The sequence below is a fragment of the Botryllus schlosseri genome, chromosome 9 (assembly GCF_051294905.1).
Source record: "Botryllus schlosseri isolate E-star chromosome 9, Bs_hap1, whole genome shotgun sequence".
In the NCBI taxonomy this organism is placed as follows: Eukaryota; Metazoa; Chordata; class Ascidiacea; order Stolidobranchia; family Styelidae; genus Botryllus; species Botryllus schlosseri.
Window position 1 is genome coordinate 11620874 of NC_137244.1, and position 16327 is coordinate 11637200.

Sequence of the window (16327 nt, forward strand, 5' to 3'; positions counted from 1 at the left end):
TCGGAGTCGCATGTTACATGGCCTCTAACTTCATATGTCTTGGTGCGTCGTGGCGCAGTAATGGCCGACGCCGAAGTCTCCCATTTCCATAAATCATGCGTATTTTTGTTGGGTGACGGGTACCCCCAAATCAAGATACGTATATGAAACAGTTATATTTATTTTTTGAAAAAGTTGCTTGAATTTCTAAAAAATTACACTATAATTTATATTAATTCACGAAATAATTTTGGCACCCCATCGAGTTCAGGCCCCCACCCCCAATTGGGGGGTTTGGGGTGCGGTTGTTACGGTGCCGACTCCAATATAGCCGTTTTAACGCGCCATCGCCTCCATATCGCCCCCTTCGTTGTTTTCGCCCCCTTCGTTATTTTCGCCCCCCTAGACCGCCAAATCGCCCCCTGGGGGGCGATATCACCCACGTTGGGAACCACTGTTTTATATTCTTTAGTACATAGTTCAGCAGTTGACAAAATTCAGGTGACATCCCTGTAAAGGAATTATACGTTACACGCGAAAATGCGATGGCGAAGGAAACAGAAAAGGATGAAGAATTTGATCTACACAAAGTAAGAGTACCAAATTCAAGTTGATGCCTGTGTAGTGTGTACCCACTACCCGTTTATAGTACGCACCCTGTATTCGCAGTAGCCTACGTGCGTCTGAAGAAGGAGACTCTGACGATTTCGGCAATGATGAAGATTTTTTTTCGAATGTTGCGTCGCTGGACAAAAAACAGGAGCTCAAGTCGGCCTTCTATTTGCGCTATGAGAAAATGATCAACGAATTCAAGCACAGTGAATCATACAGAAACGGAAATTGTAAAGAAAAATTCCCCGTGGAAAATGCATATTTCTCCGACAATTTTATGGAAAAATTGATGTCGATATTTTTTCCAAAACTCGCAGCCACGTCCGGCCTTTTGCTTGGAGACTTATCGCGACACGTCAATGAAAATTCAGTCACTGCTTTTTATGCCAAATATGCAAAATTCTACAACAATCTTGAAAAGCAAAGTAATGAAAAGGGAATACAGTCTATATGTAAAAACAATCGAACCCAAGGAATAATTGAGGAACATTTTTTTCAATTGAAAAATATCTACTTTGAAAATACCACATCGAAATGCTCTTTGGATAAATTTATCTTAAAATATCGCAACGAAGTGTCAAGGTCTTGCGAAATATATTGCGATACTGTTTTCCATGAGGGTTACAGAAAAAGTACCAACGAGAAATCAAATAAAACGAAAAACAGGTTTCAGAGAACGTCTTCATCGAATGCTAAAACTCCCGATTCAAATCATCAACTCATCAAATCAGTATTCAAGAAACGAAAACGACGGGCTTCGGGATACTACGTGTCCAAAAAAGCTGCCGCACATTTGAAATTTCGCGGTGTCACAGTCGCTGACGACGTCTCCGAAGGTGCTATCCTTTGTCGACTTGATAATTTGAAAAATGGGGTGTTGGAAAGTAATATCAATGTGAGTCAGCTAAATCAGGTCTACGCTTTTGCGAGATCATTGTGGCACGATCATGAACACTTGTTTGAAGAATTCAAAGAAATTGCCTTCTCCACTCCAAATGGTGCGCATGTATCTTGGATGGACGTTTACTGTTTGTGTTTGGATCCTGATGACATTGTCATGAACAAAATCCAGTCGCATGTTTTAAACACGACTTATCCAGAGTGGCTTACGGCAGACGTGGTCAACTCATATATTTGTCAGTGCGTTATTAATCTGAATAAAGACCTTGGCCTGAAAAGATTCGGCTTTTCAGACACATATAATAATTTGATCTTATTACAAAACCCAACGGAAATTGAGGAATAAGCAGTGGTGAAATTTTCTTCTGTACTGATGAACGCAGCAGGAGATGTTCCTGACCACCTTCTTCTCCCTGTTCTGTACAACGAACACTTTTTTCTTCTGTGGTACTCAAAACATTCAAACATGTGGTATTTGATTGATTCTTCCTCAAAAAATAAAGAGGATCTGGCCAAACTTGTAGAACAACGACTACGCTCCATATTGGGTCGCTCAAGATCTAGCCAAAAACGGATACTGAAGGCGCGGTGCAAGGCAAGGAATGTGTTGAAGCAGGTAGACAACAGCAGCTGTGGAGTTTGCGTTTGCCTTGTCGCCCGGGTGATATGCTCAGCAGGAACCGTGAAATTCCCATTGGATCAAACACATTTTCGCCATTGGATTCTTTACGATTTTGCAAGAACATCAGAGGTCGTCCATCCAGATGTCAAAAAATCTAAAGAAATATTCATTCTGAAAGATGTCGCCGGCATAGGATTGAAAAACATGGGAAACACATGTTGGTTTAATTCAATTGTACAGGCAGTAGCTTCGTGCTTTCCGTGTAGCTGGGCAGGAGATATTGAAGAAATCCAATCCATCAATCATACAGCTCAAATCATTTCTAACCTAGTAAACCGCAAGGAGAGTACGGATCAGGAAATTGAAAATGACGCCAGGGAATCTGCTGAGGCTTGTAAGTTTCCAGCGAAACAACAACAAGACGCCATAGAATTTTTCGAGCTCAGCAATATCCCCACAATTTTGGAAAAGGCCAACCTGAATTGCAACACGCATATTGAATTACGAGGAGCTTGCCAATTCTGTGGCTTCATAAATCAATCGACCACAAACAAAACAGTCATTCGTCTTGTTGTCAGGGATAATGCAACTGAGTCACTGGAGGACAATATCCGAAAGCAATTCGATGATTCGACCACAGAACCTTGTTTGAAATGTACCTCTGTGGTGGGTATGCATCGTCAGATCTTGTCGACTCCGAGTTTATTGGTGGTTCATGCACCAAGGAACGATCGTAGCAATATTCTTTCCTACAGCCTTGCAGCAGAGGAACATATTAAGTATGGAGGCAAGTGCTTCAATTTAAACGCCATAGTTTCAAGGCTTGGCGAATCGGTCAACGCGGGACACTACGTCACCAACGTAATGAAGAAGGATGGTACCACAGTTGTGTATGATGACAATAACGTTTATCGAGAAAGCCGTGTGACGTTTCATCTACTGTGAAGACTCAGAACGGATATATATTTTTTATGTAAGACGCCCAGATAAGCGTCTGATTATAAGCGACGATGATTCTACCGCCAACGAAGATGAGACTCCAAAACCAAAAATTGTGAAGAGAAAAAGAATGAGACCAATTGAAAATTTGGAAATCAGGATGTAAAATGTCACGGAGTTCCAAATGATAATGTTTAAATACCACGAGAATTTGACGAAATCTTTGCTGACAGTTTAGTCTCGTACTTCACAGCTTTGTGTGAAAGGCCTCGAAACGCGTGCCAGGAACCAAATCATCAAACTCACGGAACTTTTCTTATCAACAAGAAATTGATGATGCAATTCAAATTGGCTCAGCGTACTAAGTGCAAAGCGCCGCCAGACTTATTACCAGAAGATGACACTGGAAATTCGTATTGATATTTGATGTCGAAGTTATGCCTGCAGAAGAAACTCTTCAGAAAGTGAGTCAATTCGACTGTCACTGTGCACGCGTACTCAGCGCCACGTATCACGAATGTGTTCAATCCATCGGTCATCAAAAAAAAAATTGTGAACTAATGAATGTGTTGGAGCACGATTTTCATGCTGATGAATTCTTCCGATACGTTATACTGAAAGAGATCTGCATTAAATATGTAATGCACAAACGCAGGCTCAGCTACATTGCAGCTAAAGCGATGATGGACTCGCAATTTGATATTTCTGTATTTATACTATGAACGAATACTGATTTCGAATGAAACTTGTATCCTCTATGTTTGCGACGAACTCTATATATCCCTCGTTTGCATGTGAATGTGCCATCTAAAGTGATTGTTTGACTTTAGTCGAACATCAACGAACATGCCATGGGTCTACATTATTCGTGTTTTTTTTTCGGAAAAGTTCATGATTGGGATCGCCATTTCGACTTGTAGTAAGGTGTAGTTTTGCCGTTGAGGCCGCAGATGGTTAGATGATTTTTCGAATTTCCGTTATAATATCAGTACGAGCATGTTTATTTCCTGAAAAATGATCAATTTTCATAGGATTCTCTGGTGGTAGCAAGGTGTAGTTCTGCCCTTGGGCCGCAGAGGGGTGAATATGATATTTTAAATATCCGTTATGATATCATTATGTGCATCCCTATTTCTTGAAAAAATATTCATTTTCAAAAGATTCTGCTGGGTCCCCTATTGTGTTCCGAAGGCTGAAATATTTTTGGGGTAATGTTGGGATAGTCTTTTCGACTTGTAGCAAGAAGTGGATCTGCCCTTGGGGTCGCAGAGGGGTGAAAATGATTTTTTAAATATCCGTTATAATATCATTACGGTTATTTCATCGAAAAATATCCATTTTCAAAAGATTCTGCTGGGTCCCCTATTGTGTTCCGAAGGCTGAAATATTTTTGGGGTAATGTTGGGATAGTCATTTCGACTTGTAGCAAGAAGTGGATCTGCCCTTGGGGTCGCAGAGGGGTGAATATGATTTTTCGGTTTTATCGTTAGAATGTAGGCATTTGGATGTCTATTTGCCGGAACAGGATCCTTTTTGTTGATCAGCTCTAAATATTATGAGCTGGCAACCGGTTTTTCTGAGAATTTTGAAATCTGGCAACACATATTCCAGTTATTCCGAAATTTTATAAACCGAAAAAAATCATGTTATCCATGTACATTCACAATGATTCACGCGGTCATCATATTTCTGCTGATGTGCTATTAGCATCACAGTGGTAATATAAAATTACCTTTAGTTTACACTGTTCTGGTCTGCTGATCAACCATAAACTATAATCATCCGGTGATGATGACGTGCACTAGCGATACCATTTCATCATTTGTCCTCCTTTTCAGCAATATATCGTTCGGTTATATTTTTCATCTGAACAAGTCACACACAACATACAATGCGATTAGACACAATGCGATGTCATGAACAGATGGGAGGATGTCGAACGACACGCATCAGTAGCGTAATGGTTAAGCGTCCCACTTCTTGATCGGTAGGTCGTGGGTTCGATTCCCGGCCGGGTCAGACCAAAGACCTGATTAGTAACACTGGTATCCATGGCTTCCCTGCTTGGCGCTCATGCAATATTGGGATAGCATGGAGGGGTGGTGCATCACATAGAAAGCCGTAAAGGCTATATCTGCACTTCCTTGTCCAGCGGCATATGCACATCATGCACTCATGGTATGCATATGCGCAGATCGTGTTGTATATCATGAGTCGGTGTATATGCCGCAAACACATCAAGGACAAAAATACACTACGTCCTTTCCTTCCTAACGTCCACCTCGGCCTAGAGTGCCCGTAATGCCCGATGTTACCGTTCTTTTCGATGTTGATCTTTTAGAAGCCACGTCCCTTTCTACCAGTGGCGGCTCGTCCTATAGGGCAACTGGGGCATTGCCCCACCTAAAATTCTGTTCAATAACAATTTAACCATTTATAGACGCACAGCGCTTAATATATATCGAGATCACAGCGAAACCCGCGTTCTTCTTGTGCTTTCGCTTGCAAATGCCCATACATAGCGAAGTCTCCGCGAAAATCGAATTCTCTTCTGTGTTTTCGCTTTGTGAATGCCTAGCCGGGGCTTGCCCCGGTAGCGCTCATAACAAGCTTTCACTATCTATTCTCTCAAACCTGCGCACAATTAAGAAACGTTGCTTTACTCTCTCCTATTCGTAAAATGGCCGAGCAACCGGGGCAAATATGCTTGCTCGCCCCTAAGGTGTGATGTAACAATCGTATCTATATCTGAACTCGGATACCGTGATATGCGTTGAGTCGACCGTTGCTGGTACAGGTCGATTTTGATGGTGTTTCACACCATGATAATTCTTGAAACTTGGTATGTCATGTCGTGATGGTGGTATTTAACACTGTCCTAAGTTTCAGGGTTTCTACTCAAAGTTTAGGGTAGTAATTCCGTTTCCAAAGTCGAGTGTGTGCTGATCGGTCATGTATCGCAAACATATTTCACGCAAAGCCGGTATTGGTCTCCATTGATTTTAACGATGCTCCTTAGCTAGATCCGTCATGAACTTTTACATGGTATGTCTTGATTTTAGTATCGAACGCTGTGCCAAGTCTCAAGGTTGACACTCAATGATTAGGGCAGCAATTTCGTTATTAAGTTCGAGTATGGTAGAGATGTGCGCTGATCTGACACTTAGCCTACCTAACGCATTGCGGATTTCACGCAAAAGCCGGTGTATCTGTGTTCCATACTGAGATAGGTGATGAGATGATGATATCATGAAACAGTTTACTAACATCCTCGGTTTGCATTCAAATATTTAGTTTTATTTTATATTCTCCAATGTCAATTTCACCGTGGAATGGTGGCCTTCGGGCCATTTGCTCACAATTACAACCTCTGTCAAGCGCGATAGCTGTTTCGTTTTCGATGGCGGCTAACAGCTGATCGCTTGATCAGCCGATTCCTCAGTAAATATTACGCAAAATTCGGCGTTGATCTGTTCGTATTAATTTTGACAGTGTACCATACCGAAAACGGTCATGAGGCTATACTTCTCGATGATTTCATGTAACAGTGTACCAAGTTTTCGGCTTTCATCCACGTATTTATTCGGTAATATATTTTCCGAAGGCGATTTTGCAGCAGACATATAGACACTATAGACCGCAGTGGCGGCTCGTGACAATATCGGGTGGTGGGGCAAGGGCCGCAAGCGACTTGTTATCAATATGACGTCACAGAAGCGTTTTTCAACGTTCATGATGGCCACCTGAATTTCCCGTAAACAATGATTTTTAACGTAGGTGCCGCGAGAGGTTTGCCGGTGGCGCGACTTGAAGTGCGGTAACAAATGTTTTATTCATTGTTTTTTATTCAAATGATTATTTTACAAAATGTACGCGAACTAAGAATCGTTCCCATGCCACGAATCAATCATCAGGTTATCCTTAGTAGCATGCGTTATGATTTCGTGGTAGAGATTACGCAAGCGCCGAGTAAGACTATACCAAAAATACACAGACCAACTACCTACAAAGAGCATTCGCATGACACCTTGTGGTGTTTTAATCGTTCCATGCTCAGCAATTCTGTAAAGTGCTGCAGCGCCTCCGACCCGATTTGTATATGGATTCTCGTCCCGAAAGCGAGTCAAATCGATTTGCCCTCGTCCGAAAGTGTTTGGTACACGATCCTGATGCGTTACGACCAGGGGATAGGCAATCAAAGCGGTGGCACCCATAAACGTAAAACATTATAAAAAGTCAGCTGTTATCCATGGAAGATTAATTACGAGTCTGCCTGCCATCATTCAAGCAGGAATCAAAGCATTGTGTTAAATTGAAATGCGAGCACATATCGCATTAAACAATTTCATGAATAAATTATTTCATCTTGATGAATTTTTCACTTTTTTTCCATAGCCATAACAAAATATATCGGTAAATTAACTGTCAGTGTGCCTCGAGTAATAAGGATGAAAACCACTCACTTTTCCTTAGCCATAGACATGGTTGAGTTACCTGGGCTCACTTGATTGAAATTATTCGGAAAGAACATGATGTGCACAGTCGTCCGCCCACCAGCATTAATTTATGTCTTGTATAAGTATTGTGCGCGACGTGATTTCTTATTAGCAAAATGTTCAATAACGAGTTTATTGAAATCTGGAATTCCCAGAACCACGTCGTTGTGAATAGAGAGAACAGCCAACGCATTAAGCCTATCTTGGCCCATCCTGTTTCTGAGAAAGGTCTTGATACGTTTCAATGTGCTGAAACTGCGCTCGGATTCCGCGGATGAAATCGGGGTGGTCAAAATGATATTCAGAAAGCTAGTTACTGTAGCAAAGTTGATCGAAAGCGAATTTTCAACTAGGAATTTTGAAAGTTCGCTAGTGGTTTTAATTTCCGAAAAGGATGTGTTAGAATACAAACAAGTCAACTCGCTCTCCAACCGAGCAATGTCGATCATCGGGTAATAACGAGGCACGCTGCGCAGTAGTCCAGAAGGAAAATGAATTTTGTAGGCAGGGAAATTTCCCGGATTTAACAGGGCGAAAGTAACCAACTGGTCACTATTCAGACGATGTTGGATTTGGGACATCAGTATATCGCAACATTCGTAAGCCGCAACAAGCAGGTTTTGCACACTTATCCCACGACGTAAAAGCGCTGTGTCACCAGCGAAGTGTACATTCGCCCGGATATGCGAAATTGCCTCACAAAAATGTGCAATACACAATTGCGCAGTAGTACCATCGGCCATACGCGACTGAGAAGTGCTGTACAGTGTATCGACGTGCATGAAGATGTCACAAAAAAGCTTCAAAAAGAAAAAAAATTCTTCGTCTTCCAGGAGTCGTTTAAGCCCCGCCGCTTCACGTATGGAAGTATCATCCCAGACAGGAGAGCTCTCAATCACTGAGAAGCATTCCAGAAGCTCCACCCTACTCTCTGACACTCGTTGCACAACTCTGGATTGGAAGTTCCACCGTGTTGATACGCATCTAGGTAACCGGTGCTTGCATATGTCGCGCAATAGATCAGATCGCTTTGGCGAAAGAGAAAAAGGAGGAGAACCCTGAAAGATTTGCAAAGAATATCTTGACAGAAGATATTCCTAAGCACATTTTTTTCACTACAAGATTGAGCTGATGCGCGCAGCAATGCAAAAAATGCGCATGCGGGTAAACTTCTTTCATTAAAACTTGTACGCTATGTCGCGATCCGCTCATGACTGCTGCGCCGTCGTAGGTTTGCGCAATAAGTTTCGACTCAACTGAATAGGGCTGTAATGTTTTTTTTAATACGTAAGAAATTCCGACAGCAGTGCGATCGTCAACAGCCACAAAGCTGTGGAATCGTTCGACTGGCATACCAAATTTCGTGAACCGAAAAATCACGACTAGTTGTGACAAACACGTAATGTCAGTTGTTTCGTCAGACTGAATAGATAGAAATTCAGCGTCAACAATCTCGGTAAACAAATGCTGTAGATAGATGTGATATATCGAATCAAGCACATCATTTTGAATAGTCTGTGAGGTACCCTTAGCTACTGTCGCGGTGTCGAGATGTTCGCGTAAAATGCTATCAATGGAAGCCGTGTATTTAATTAGATTCAAAAATACCCCCCTATTGAGAGAGCATTCCTTCTCATCGTGGCCTCGAAGGGGCAATTCATGAACTCCAATAAATTTAATGGCATCAATCACCCGAGAGAGAACATGCCATTCTTATCTACAAGCTCATTGTGCTTGCAGACTGATACGCGATAACTTTCATTGAGCTGCGACATTACATTTACTCTGCCAAACAATTTATATTTAACTGCACTAGCCATGTGCACTTGGGATTTTTGGTGCGTTTTCAGACGCTCTGACAAATGCTTCAGATCGCGATAACCAATTTTGTTCCAACAAGAGCCACTGCTTCCGGTACCGGCACTGTCGAATAAAAGACAGTAAAAGCAAAACAAGGCGTTTTTATCCTCGCCATAAGTAAGCCATTCATTTTTATCGAAATGCGCTGAAGAAAAGGCACGAGTGCGCTTTTCTCCGGCGTACGATTGGATCAATGGGCAATTTCTAGGCTGATACGGACCTAGTCGCTTTACCTCTAATTTTTGCTCTAAAGGCAGCTGGCTAAACGGCGTACGGAGCAAAGATTCAACACGATTCATGTTCGCACTTGACCTGACTACTTATCTGCAGAAATGGAAATGACTATAAATCGAGAGATTGCGTATGCCTAACTGGAAAGGTCAACGAGTTCGGACACATACGCAATTGTTATCTCATAGATTGGACAAGGAAATGTCATATTGAATCCAAAACATCATTCTGAAGAACTACGGACAGCAGCGTCGGAAATTCGGTCCCGGTACAGCTTGGGAGATTCTGGCCTTGAGGCTGGAGACTGTCACACGACACATACGGCTTACGGTCTATAGTGTCTATATGTCTGCTGCAAAATCGCCTTCGGAAAATATATTACCGAATAAATACGTGGATGAAAGCCGAAAACTTGGTACACTGTTACATGAAATCATCGAGAAGTATAGCCTCATGACCGTTTTCGGTATGGTACACTGTCAAAATTAATACGAACAGATCAACGCCGAATTTTGCGTAATATTTACTGAGGAATCGGCTGATCAAGCGATCAGCTGTTAGCCGCCATCGAAAACGAAACAGCTATCGCGCTTGACAGGGGTTGTAATTGTGAGCAAATGGCCCGAAGGCCACCATTCCACGGTGAAATTGACATTGGAGAATATAAAATAAAACTAAATATTTGAATGCAAACCGAGGATGTTAGTAAACTGTTTCATGATATCATCATCTCATCACCTATCTCAGTATGGAACACAGACACACCGGCTTTTGCGTGAAATCCGCAATGCGTTAGGTAGGCTAAGTGTCAGATCAGCGCACATCTCTACCATACTCGAACTTAATAACGAAATTGCTGCCCTAATCATTGAGTGTCAACCTTGAGACTTGGCACAGCGTTCGATACTAAAATCAAGACATACCATGTAAAAGTTCATGACGGATCTAGCTAAGGAGCATCGTTAAAATCAATGGAGACCAATACCGGCTTTGCGTGAAATATGTTTGCGATACATGACCGATCAGCACACACTCGACTTTGGAAACGGAATTACTACCCTAAACCTTGAGTAGAAACCCTGAAACTTAGGGCAGTGTTAAATACCACCATCACGACATGACATACCAAGTTTCAAGAATTATCATGGTGTGAAACACCATCAAAATCGACCTGTACCAGCAACGGTCGACTCAACGCATATCACGGTATCCGAGTTCAGATATAGATACGATTGTTACATCACACCTTAGGGGCGAGCAACCATATTTGCCCCGGTTGCTCGGCCATTTTACGAATAGGAGAGAGTAAAGCAACGTTTCTTAATTGTGCGCAGCTTTGAGAGAATAGATAGTGAAAGCTTGTTATGAGCGCTACCGGGGCAAGCCCCGGCTAGGCATTCACAAAGCGAAAACACAGAAGAGAATTCGATTTTCGCGGAGACTTCGCTATGTATGGGCATTTGCAAGCGAAAGCCCAAGAAGAACGCGGGTTTCGCTGTGATCTCGATATATATTGAGCGCTGTGCGTCTATAAATGGTTAAATTGTTATTGAACAGAATTTTAGGTGGGGCAATGCCCCAGTTGCCCTATAGGACCAGCCACCACTGATAGACCGTAAGCCGTATGTGTCGTGTGACAGTCTCCAGCCTCAAGGCCAGAATCTCCCAAGCTGTACCGGGACCGAATTTCCGAGGCTGCTATCCGTAGTTCTTCAGAATGATGTTTTGGATTCAATATGACATTTCCTTGTCCAATCTATGAGATAACAATTGCGTATGTGTCCGAACTCGTTGACCTTCCCAGTTAGGCATACGCAATCTCTCGATTTATAGTCACAGCGGTGACACAGCGCTTTTACGTCGTGGGATAAGTGTGCAAAACCTGCTTGTTGCGGCTTACGAATGTTGCGATATACTGATGTCCCAAATCCAACATCGTCTGAATAGTGACCAGTTGGTTACTTTCGCCCTGTTAAATCCGGGAAATTTCCCTGCCTACAAAATTCATTTTCCTTCTGGACTACTGCGCAGCGTGCCTCGTTATTACCCGATGATCGACATTGCTCGGTTGGAGAGCGAGTTGACTTGTTTGTATTCTAACACATCCTTTTCGGAAATTAAAACCACTAGCGAACTTTCAAAATTCCTAGTTGAAAATTCGCTTTCGATCAACTTTGCTACAGTAACTAGCTTTCTGAATATCATTTTGACTACCCCGATTTCATCCGCGGAATCCGAGCGCAGTTTCAGCACATTGAAACGTATCAAGACCTTTCTCAGAAACAGGATGGGCCAAGATAAGCTTAATGCGTTGGCTGTTCTCTCGATTCACAACGACGTGGTTCTGGGAATTCCAGATTTCAATAAACTCGTTATTGAACATTTTGCTAATAAGAAATCACGTCGCGCACAATACTTATACAAGACATAAATTAATGCTAGTGGGCGGACGACTGTACACATCATGTTCTTTCCGAATAATTTCAATCAAGTGAGCCCAGGTAACTCAACCATGTCTATGGCTAAGGAAAAGTGAGTGGTTTTCATCCTTATTACTCGAGGCACACTGACAGTTAATTTACCGATATATTTTGTTATGGCTATGGAGAAAAAGTGAAAAATTCATCAAGATGAAATAATTTATTCATGAAATTGTTTAATGCGATATGTGCTCGCATTTCAATTTAACACAATGCTTTGATTCCTGCTTGAATGATGGCAGGCAGACTCGTAATTAATCTTCCATGGATAACAGCTGGCTTTTTATAATGTTTTACGTTTATGGGTGCCACCGCTTTGATTGCCTATCCCCTGGTCGTAACGCATCAGGATCGTGTACCAAACACTTTCGGACGAGGGCAAATCGATTTGACTCGCTTTCGGGACGAGAATCCATATACAAATCGGGTCGGAGGCGCTGCAGCACTTTACAGAATTGCTGAGCATGGAACGATTAAAACACCACAAGGTGTCATGCGAATGCTCTTTGTAGGTAGTTGGTCTGTGTATTTTTGGTATAGTCTTACTCGGCGCTTGCGTAATCTCTACCACGAAATCATAACGCATGCTACTAAGGATAACCTGATGATTGATTCGTGGCATGGGAACGATTCTTAGTTCGCGTACATTTTGTAAAATAATATTTGAATAAAAAACAATGAATAAAACATTTGTTACCGCACTTCAAGTCACGCCACCGGCAAACCTCTCGCGGCACCTACGTTAAAAATCATTGTTTACGGGAAATTCATGTGGCCATCATGAACGTTGAAAAACGCTACTGTGACGTCATATTGATAACAAGTCGCTTGCGGCCCTTGCCCCACCACCCGATATTGTCACGAGCCGCCACTGCTTTCTACTAGTACTCTCCATTCCTTGTGAGTGCTTTCTTTTGTCGGGTCTTTTTCTGAGCTTTTTTGTCGCCGTAAGAACGGCAACGGCGGGGGAACAGGAGACCAGATAAACCTTCGACGGGAATCCATCCGAGTCCGTCAGATTGGTGGGCGCTTATCGTTACCACTTAGGGTTGCCATATTTTTGTTTCACAAATTCCGGACGCTCTTCGGCGCCCACTAGCGGATTTCAAAATGAGGTGTGAGCACATTGTCGATAAATATGACGTCACACCAGCAACGCTTTGTCTATGGACTAGAGGTGGTCACGGTCGGGTTCAGGAGTATGTGGTTGTGTATGGTAAATTGGAACCAGGGCCGAAGTCACATTTTTTCAGCTCCCTTCCGCCGAGATAAATACTGATCTTGGGCCTCCCGTTGGGTATTCGATGCAACTTCTGGGGGCTTACTATATGCATCTGGTCGTTAAATGATTTGAATGTCACTAATATTGGTTCTTCCATATATTACTGTATAATTTTGATTCTCTCTCCGCCCACATGATCAGAGTTAGCGGTCGAGCTGGTGGAGGATGATGACTTCGAGAACGCAAGGAGCATAATTGTACATGGTTAAGTCATGTTCATGTCACGCCGATAAGATTATTTATCAGACTAATGCCGGTGCGCGTTGCACCACTGAGCTATATAAACACCGCATATCCGGTGGTTTCCAACCTTTTATGGTCGCGACTCTATTTCCAATTTGAAAATGTGCCGTGGCCCAGCTCAAAATTTGAAGAGCTGATTACTAATTAAAGGTCGGTATATTTGCCCAGACCTACTCACGGCCTATTTTGGTAGCTAATTACGATCAAAATCTTCGCGAACCGCAGAATAAAAGCAAACTACCCCCAGGTTTAGAAACACCATATATTTGAATATATCATCCGAACCGTTATCTTATAATTGCCAATACAATCACACTTCTTTTTTTCTATGAATGTCATTTTTTTATTTATTTTTGATCGCCGTTTTTGCGAGGGAGATAGTCCCCATATTAAAACCATTATAAATGATGCTAAATCGCGCGCAGCGCGGAGTAAAATTTCATGTGGCATATATCTGCCCAAAAATAATCTTGTTTATGTTGATTTACGAAAAAATTATTAGCTTACTTCAAACCTTCAAAATTCCGGACATTTAGCCAGATTTTAGAAATTCCTCCCGGACGCAGTTTTTGCAGTGAAATTCCGGACATGTCCGGGAAATTCCGGACGTATGGCAACCCTATTACCACTACGCTATCTCCCCCGCCGAAATCGAAAATGTCGTCCGAGGACGCCTAAATGTCATCCTCTTAGTACTCCTTTATAGCTTGGACACCCAGGGTAATGGAAAGGCTAAAGTAAAAATCGCCAATATCTGCTATATGGATGATCGAGCGGGTCCTCCGGGAGTAAAACTGGAAAAATGACTTTTTAGCCATCACCACAGTAGTATCGTTAAAATTTGGGTAATCCAGAAATCGAGTCAGAAGGTTGACCTTTTTTTAGCCAACACAGGATTTCTATTACAGATTCTAGAATCAGCAGTTTTCTAGTCCGGTAATCTTTTGGGAAAAAGTGTGCTCCTTCTGGATCCCAAAATATGGTAACCATCCGTAAACTAGTTTATGTAACATGTCAGGATCTAGAATTACATACTAGAATGTATTTTCGCCGAGTAGATACACCATCCGGTGATCTTCCAACAACACCTAGCTATAATCATCAATAATTAACCGCATCCATTTCGTTTTGTCAATGATATATATCATTGAGTATGCCGGACCCCAATTGTTGAACAGCATCTCGCCGGCTATCAGACAACCGTCGAGCATGTCCATGTCCACATTCAAGTCGAAATACAAGCAATTTCTTCTAAATGAATTCTATAGTCAGCCTCCAGGATCACTGAACCACGACCTAACATATCGATCTCGCCTTCCGCCACATACCTCCTCGTTTTGTCGCTTTGCCTTTATATTCTCTGCTTCACTTTTCATTCAGTGTGCAATGTGCAATTTGTGCACGCGTCTTCTCTACTTCGCCTAGGCCGGGTGTCTGATTTCAAAGACTATAGGCTACTCCAAGTCGTTTCGGCATCTTCCTATCTTTTTATTGTAGGCCTATCGCATTTTTGTGGTGTTTTGGAATGATGAAAATATTATTAAAACTGATACTGAAGCAGTGTTGGGATCAAGTCACTACCTTCGAGTCACGATGAGTCATCTCGAGTCATTGCACATTTTGACTCGAGTCAAGTCACTCGTTTTTTGGAGGTGACTCGAATCAAGTCGAGTCAAGTCACGAGTCAAGTCAAGATTCATGTCAAATTGGATTTTCGAAGTATGAGTGATGATGCAAAGTCATTAGATTTGCTAACTGGGTGAAAGACAGATCAATTGGACATTTATGTTGAATCAAATAACAAACATAAAGTTAAATATACATGCAAAAGGCGCTGTATCGCTCTCGCACACTTGGAACTGCTGATAAAATACGTGAGCAACTGCGGCGTATAGCTAAAAGCCACGCAGTCTGTTATCATCAACCAAAATAGAGGATCGAATACGAAGCCTCGTGAAGTCGAAACATAATGAAATGGTACAGTAGCTAGCCTACACTACCCATCAACAAATACACGATAATATAAACGCATAAACTATGTTCGTTCGATTTAAATTATACAAGAGAGTTGGTAAAGGTGAGCACTGCGTAATGTAAGCACTGAGCCGTCTAAGAAACAAAGATACGTGACAATTGGATTAATCTACTACTACTACTTCGACAACGGAAGCTGTGATCGTTTCGTTTGCAGTCATCCCAACACTGTACTGAAGATGGTAAGGTGTCAAAATGACGTGAAGTAGTCTCTTAAATTTAACTCCCGGTTTATTGCTGTTCCCAAAATGGTCGAGTCAACGCGCCATTTCCCTTGCCTGACAAAGCAATGGTCGCAACTGAATCACCGACGCCGTCAATCACAATTTCTACTATTGAATACCAGTCCGTCCTCAAGATTACCGGACCGATCTCGCCTTCCATGACATGCCACCTCATTTTTGTCGCTTGCTTTTATAGTATCTTCTTTTGCTTTTCGTTCGGTGTGTATGCTTCCTCTTTACGTCGCCTAGGCCAAAGAGGGTGTCTGATTTCAAAGACTACTCCAAGTCGTTTCGACACCTTCCTATCTTTTCATTGTGTCGCAATTTTTGGGGTGTATTGAACTGATAAAAATTGCTAACAAGAAACTGAACCGACTGTGCGCAACTCTGTCGGGATTTAAGACCATAGTTCACGCTTTTACCGA

The 16327-nt window shown here is 42.2% G+C and overlaps 1 protein-coding gene across 1 annotated transcript in view; it reads left to right on the forward strand.

Annotated features, from left to right (window-relative positions):
• Positions 1-8065: 8065 nt before the first annotated feature.
• Positions 8066-16327, forward strand: part of LOC145446561 (CDP-diacylglycerol--inositol 3-phosphatidyltransferase-like) — a 125387-nt gene continuing 117125 nt past the window's right edge. Inside the window, exon 1 of the mRNA XM_080324905.1 lies at positions 8066-8536. Coding sequence (XP_080181031.1) covers positions 8329-8536 — 208 coding nt within the window. The 5' untranslated portion in view covers positions 8066-8328. The remainder of the gene's footprint in view (positions 8537-16327) is intronic.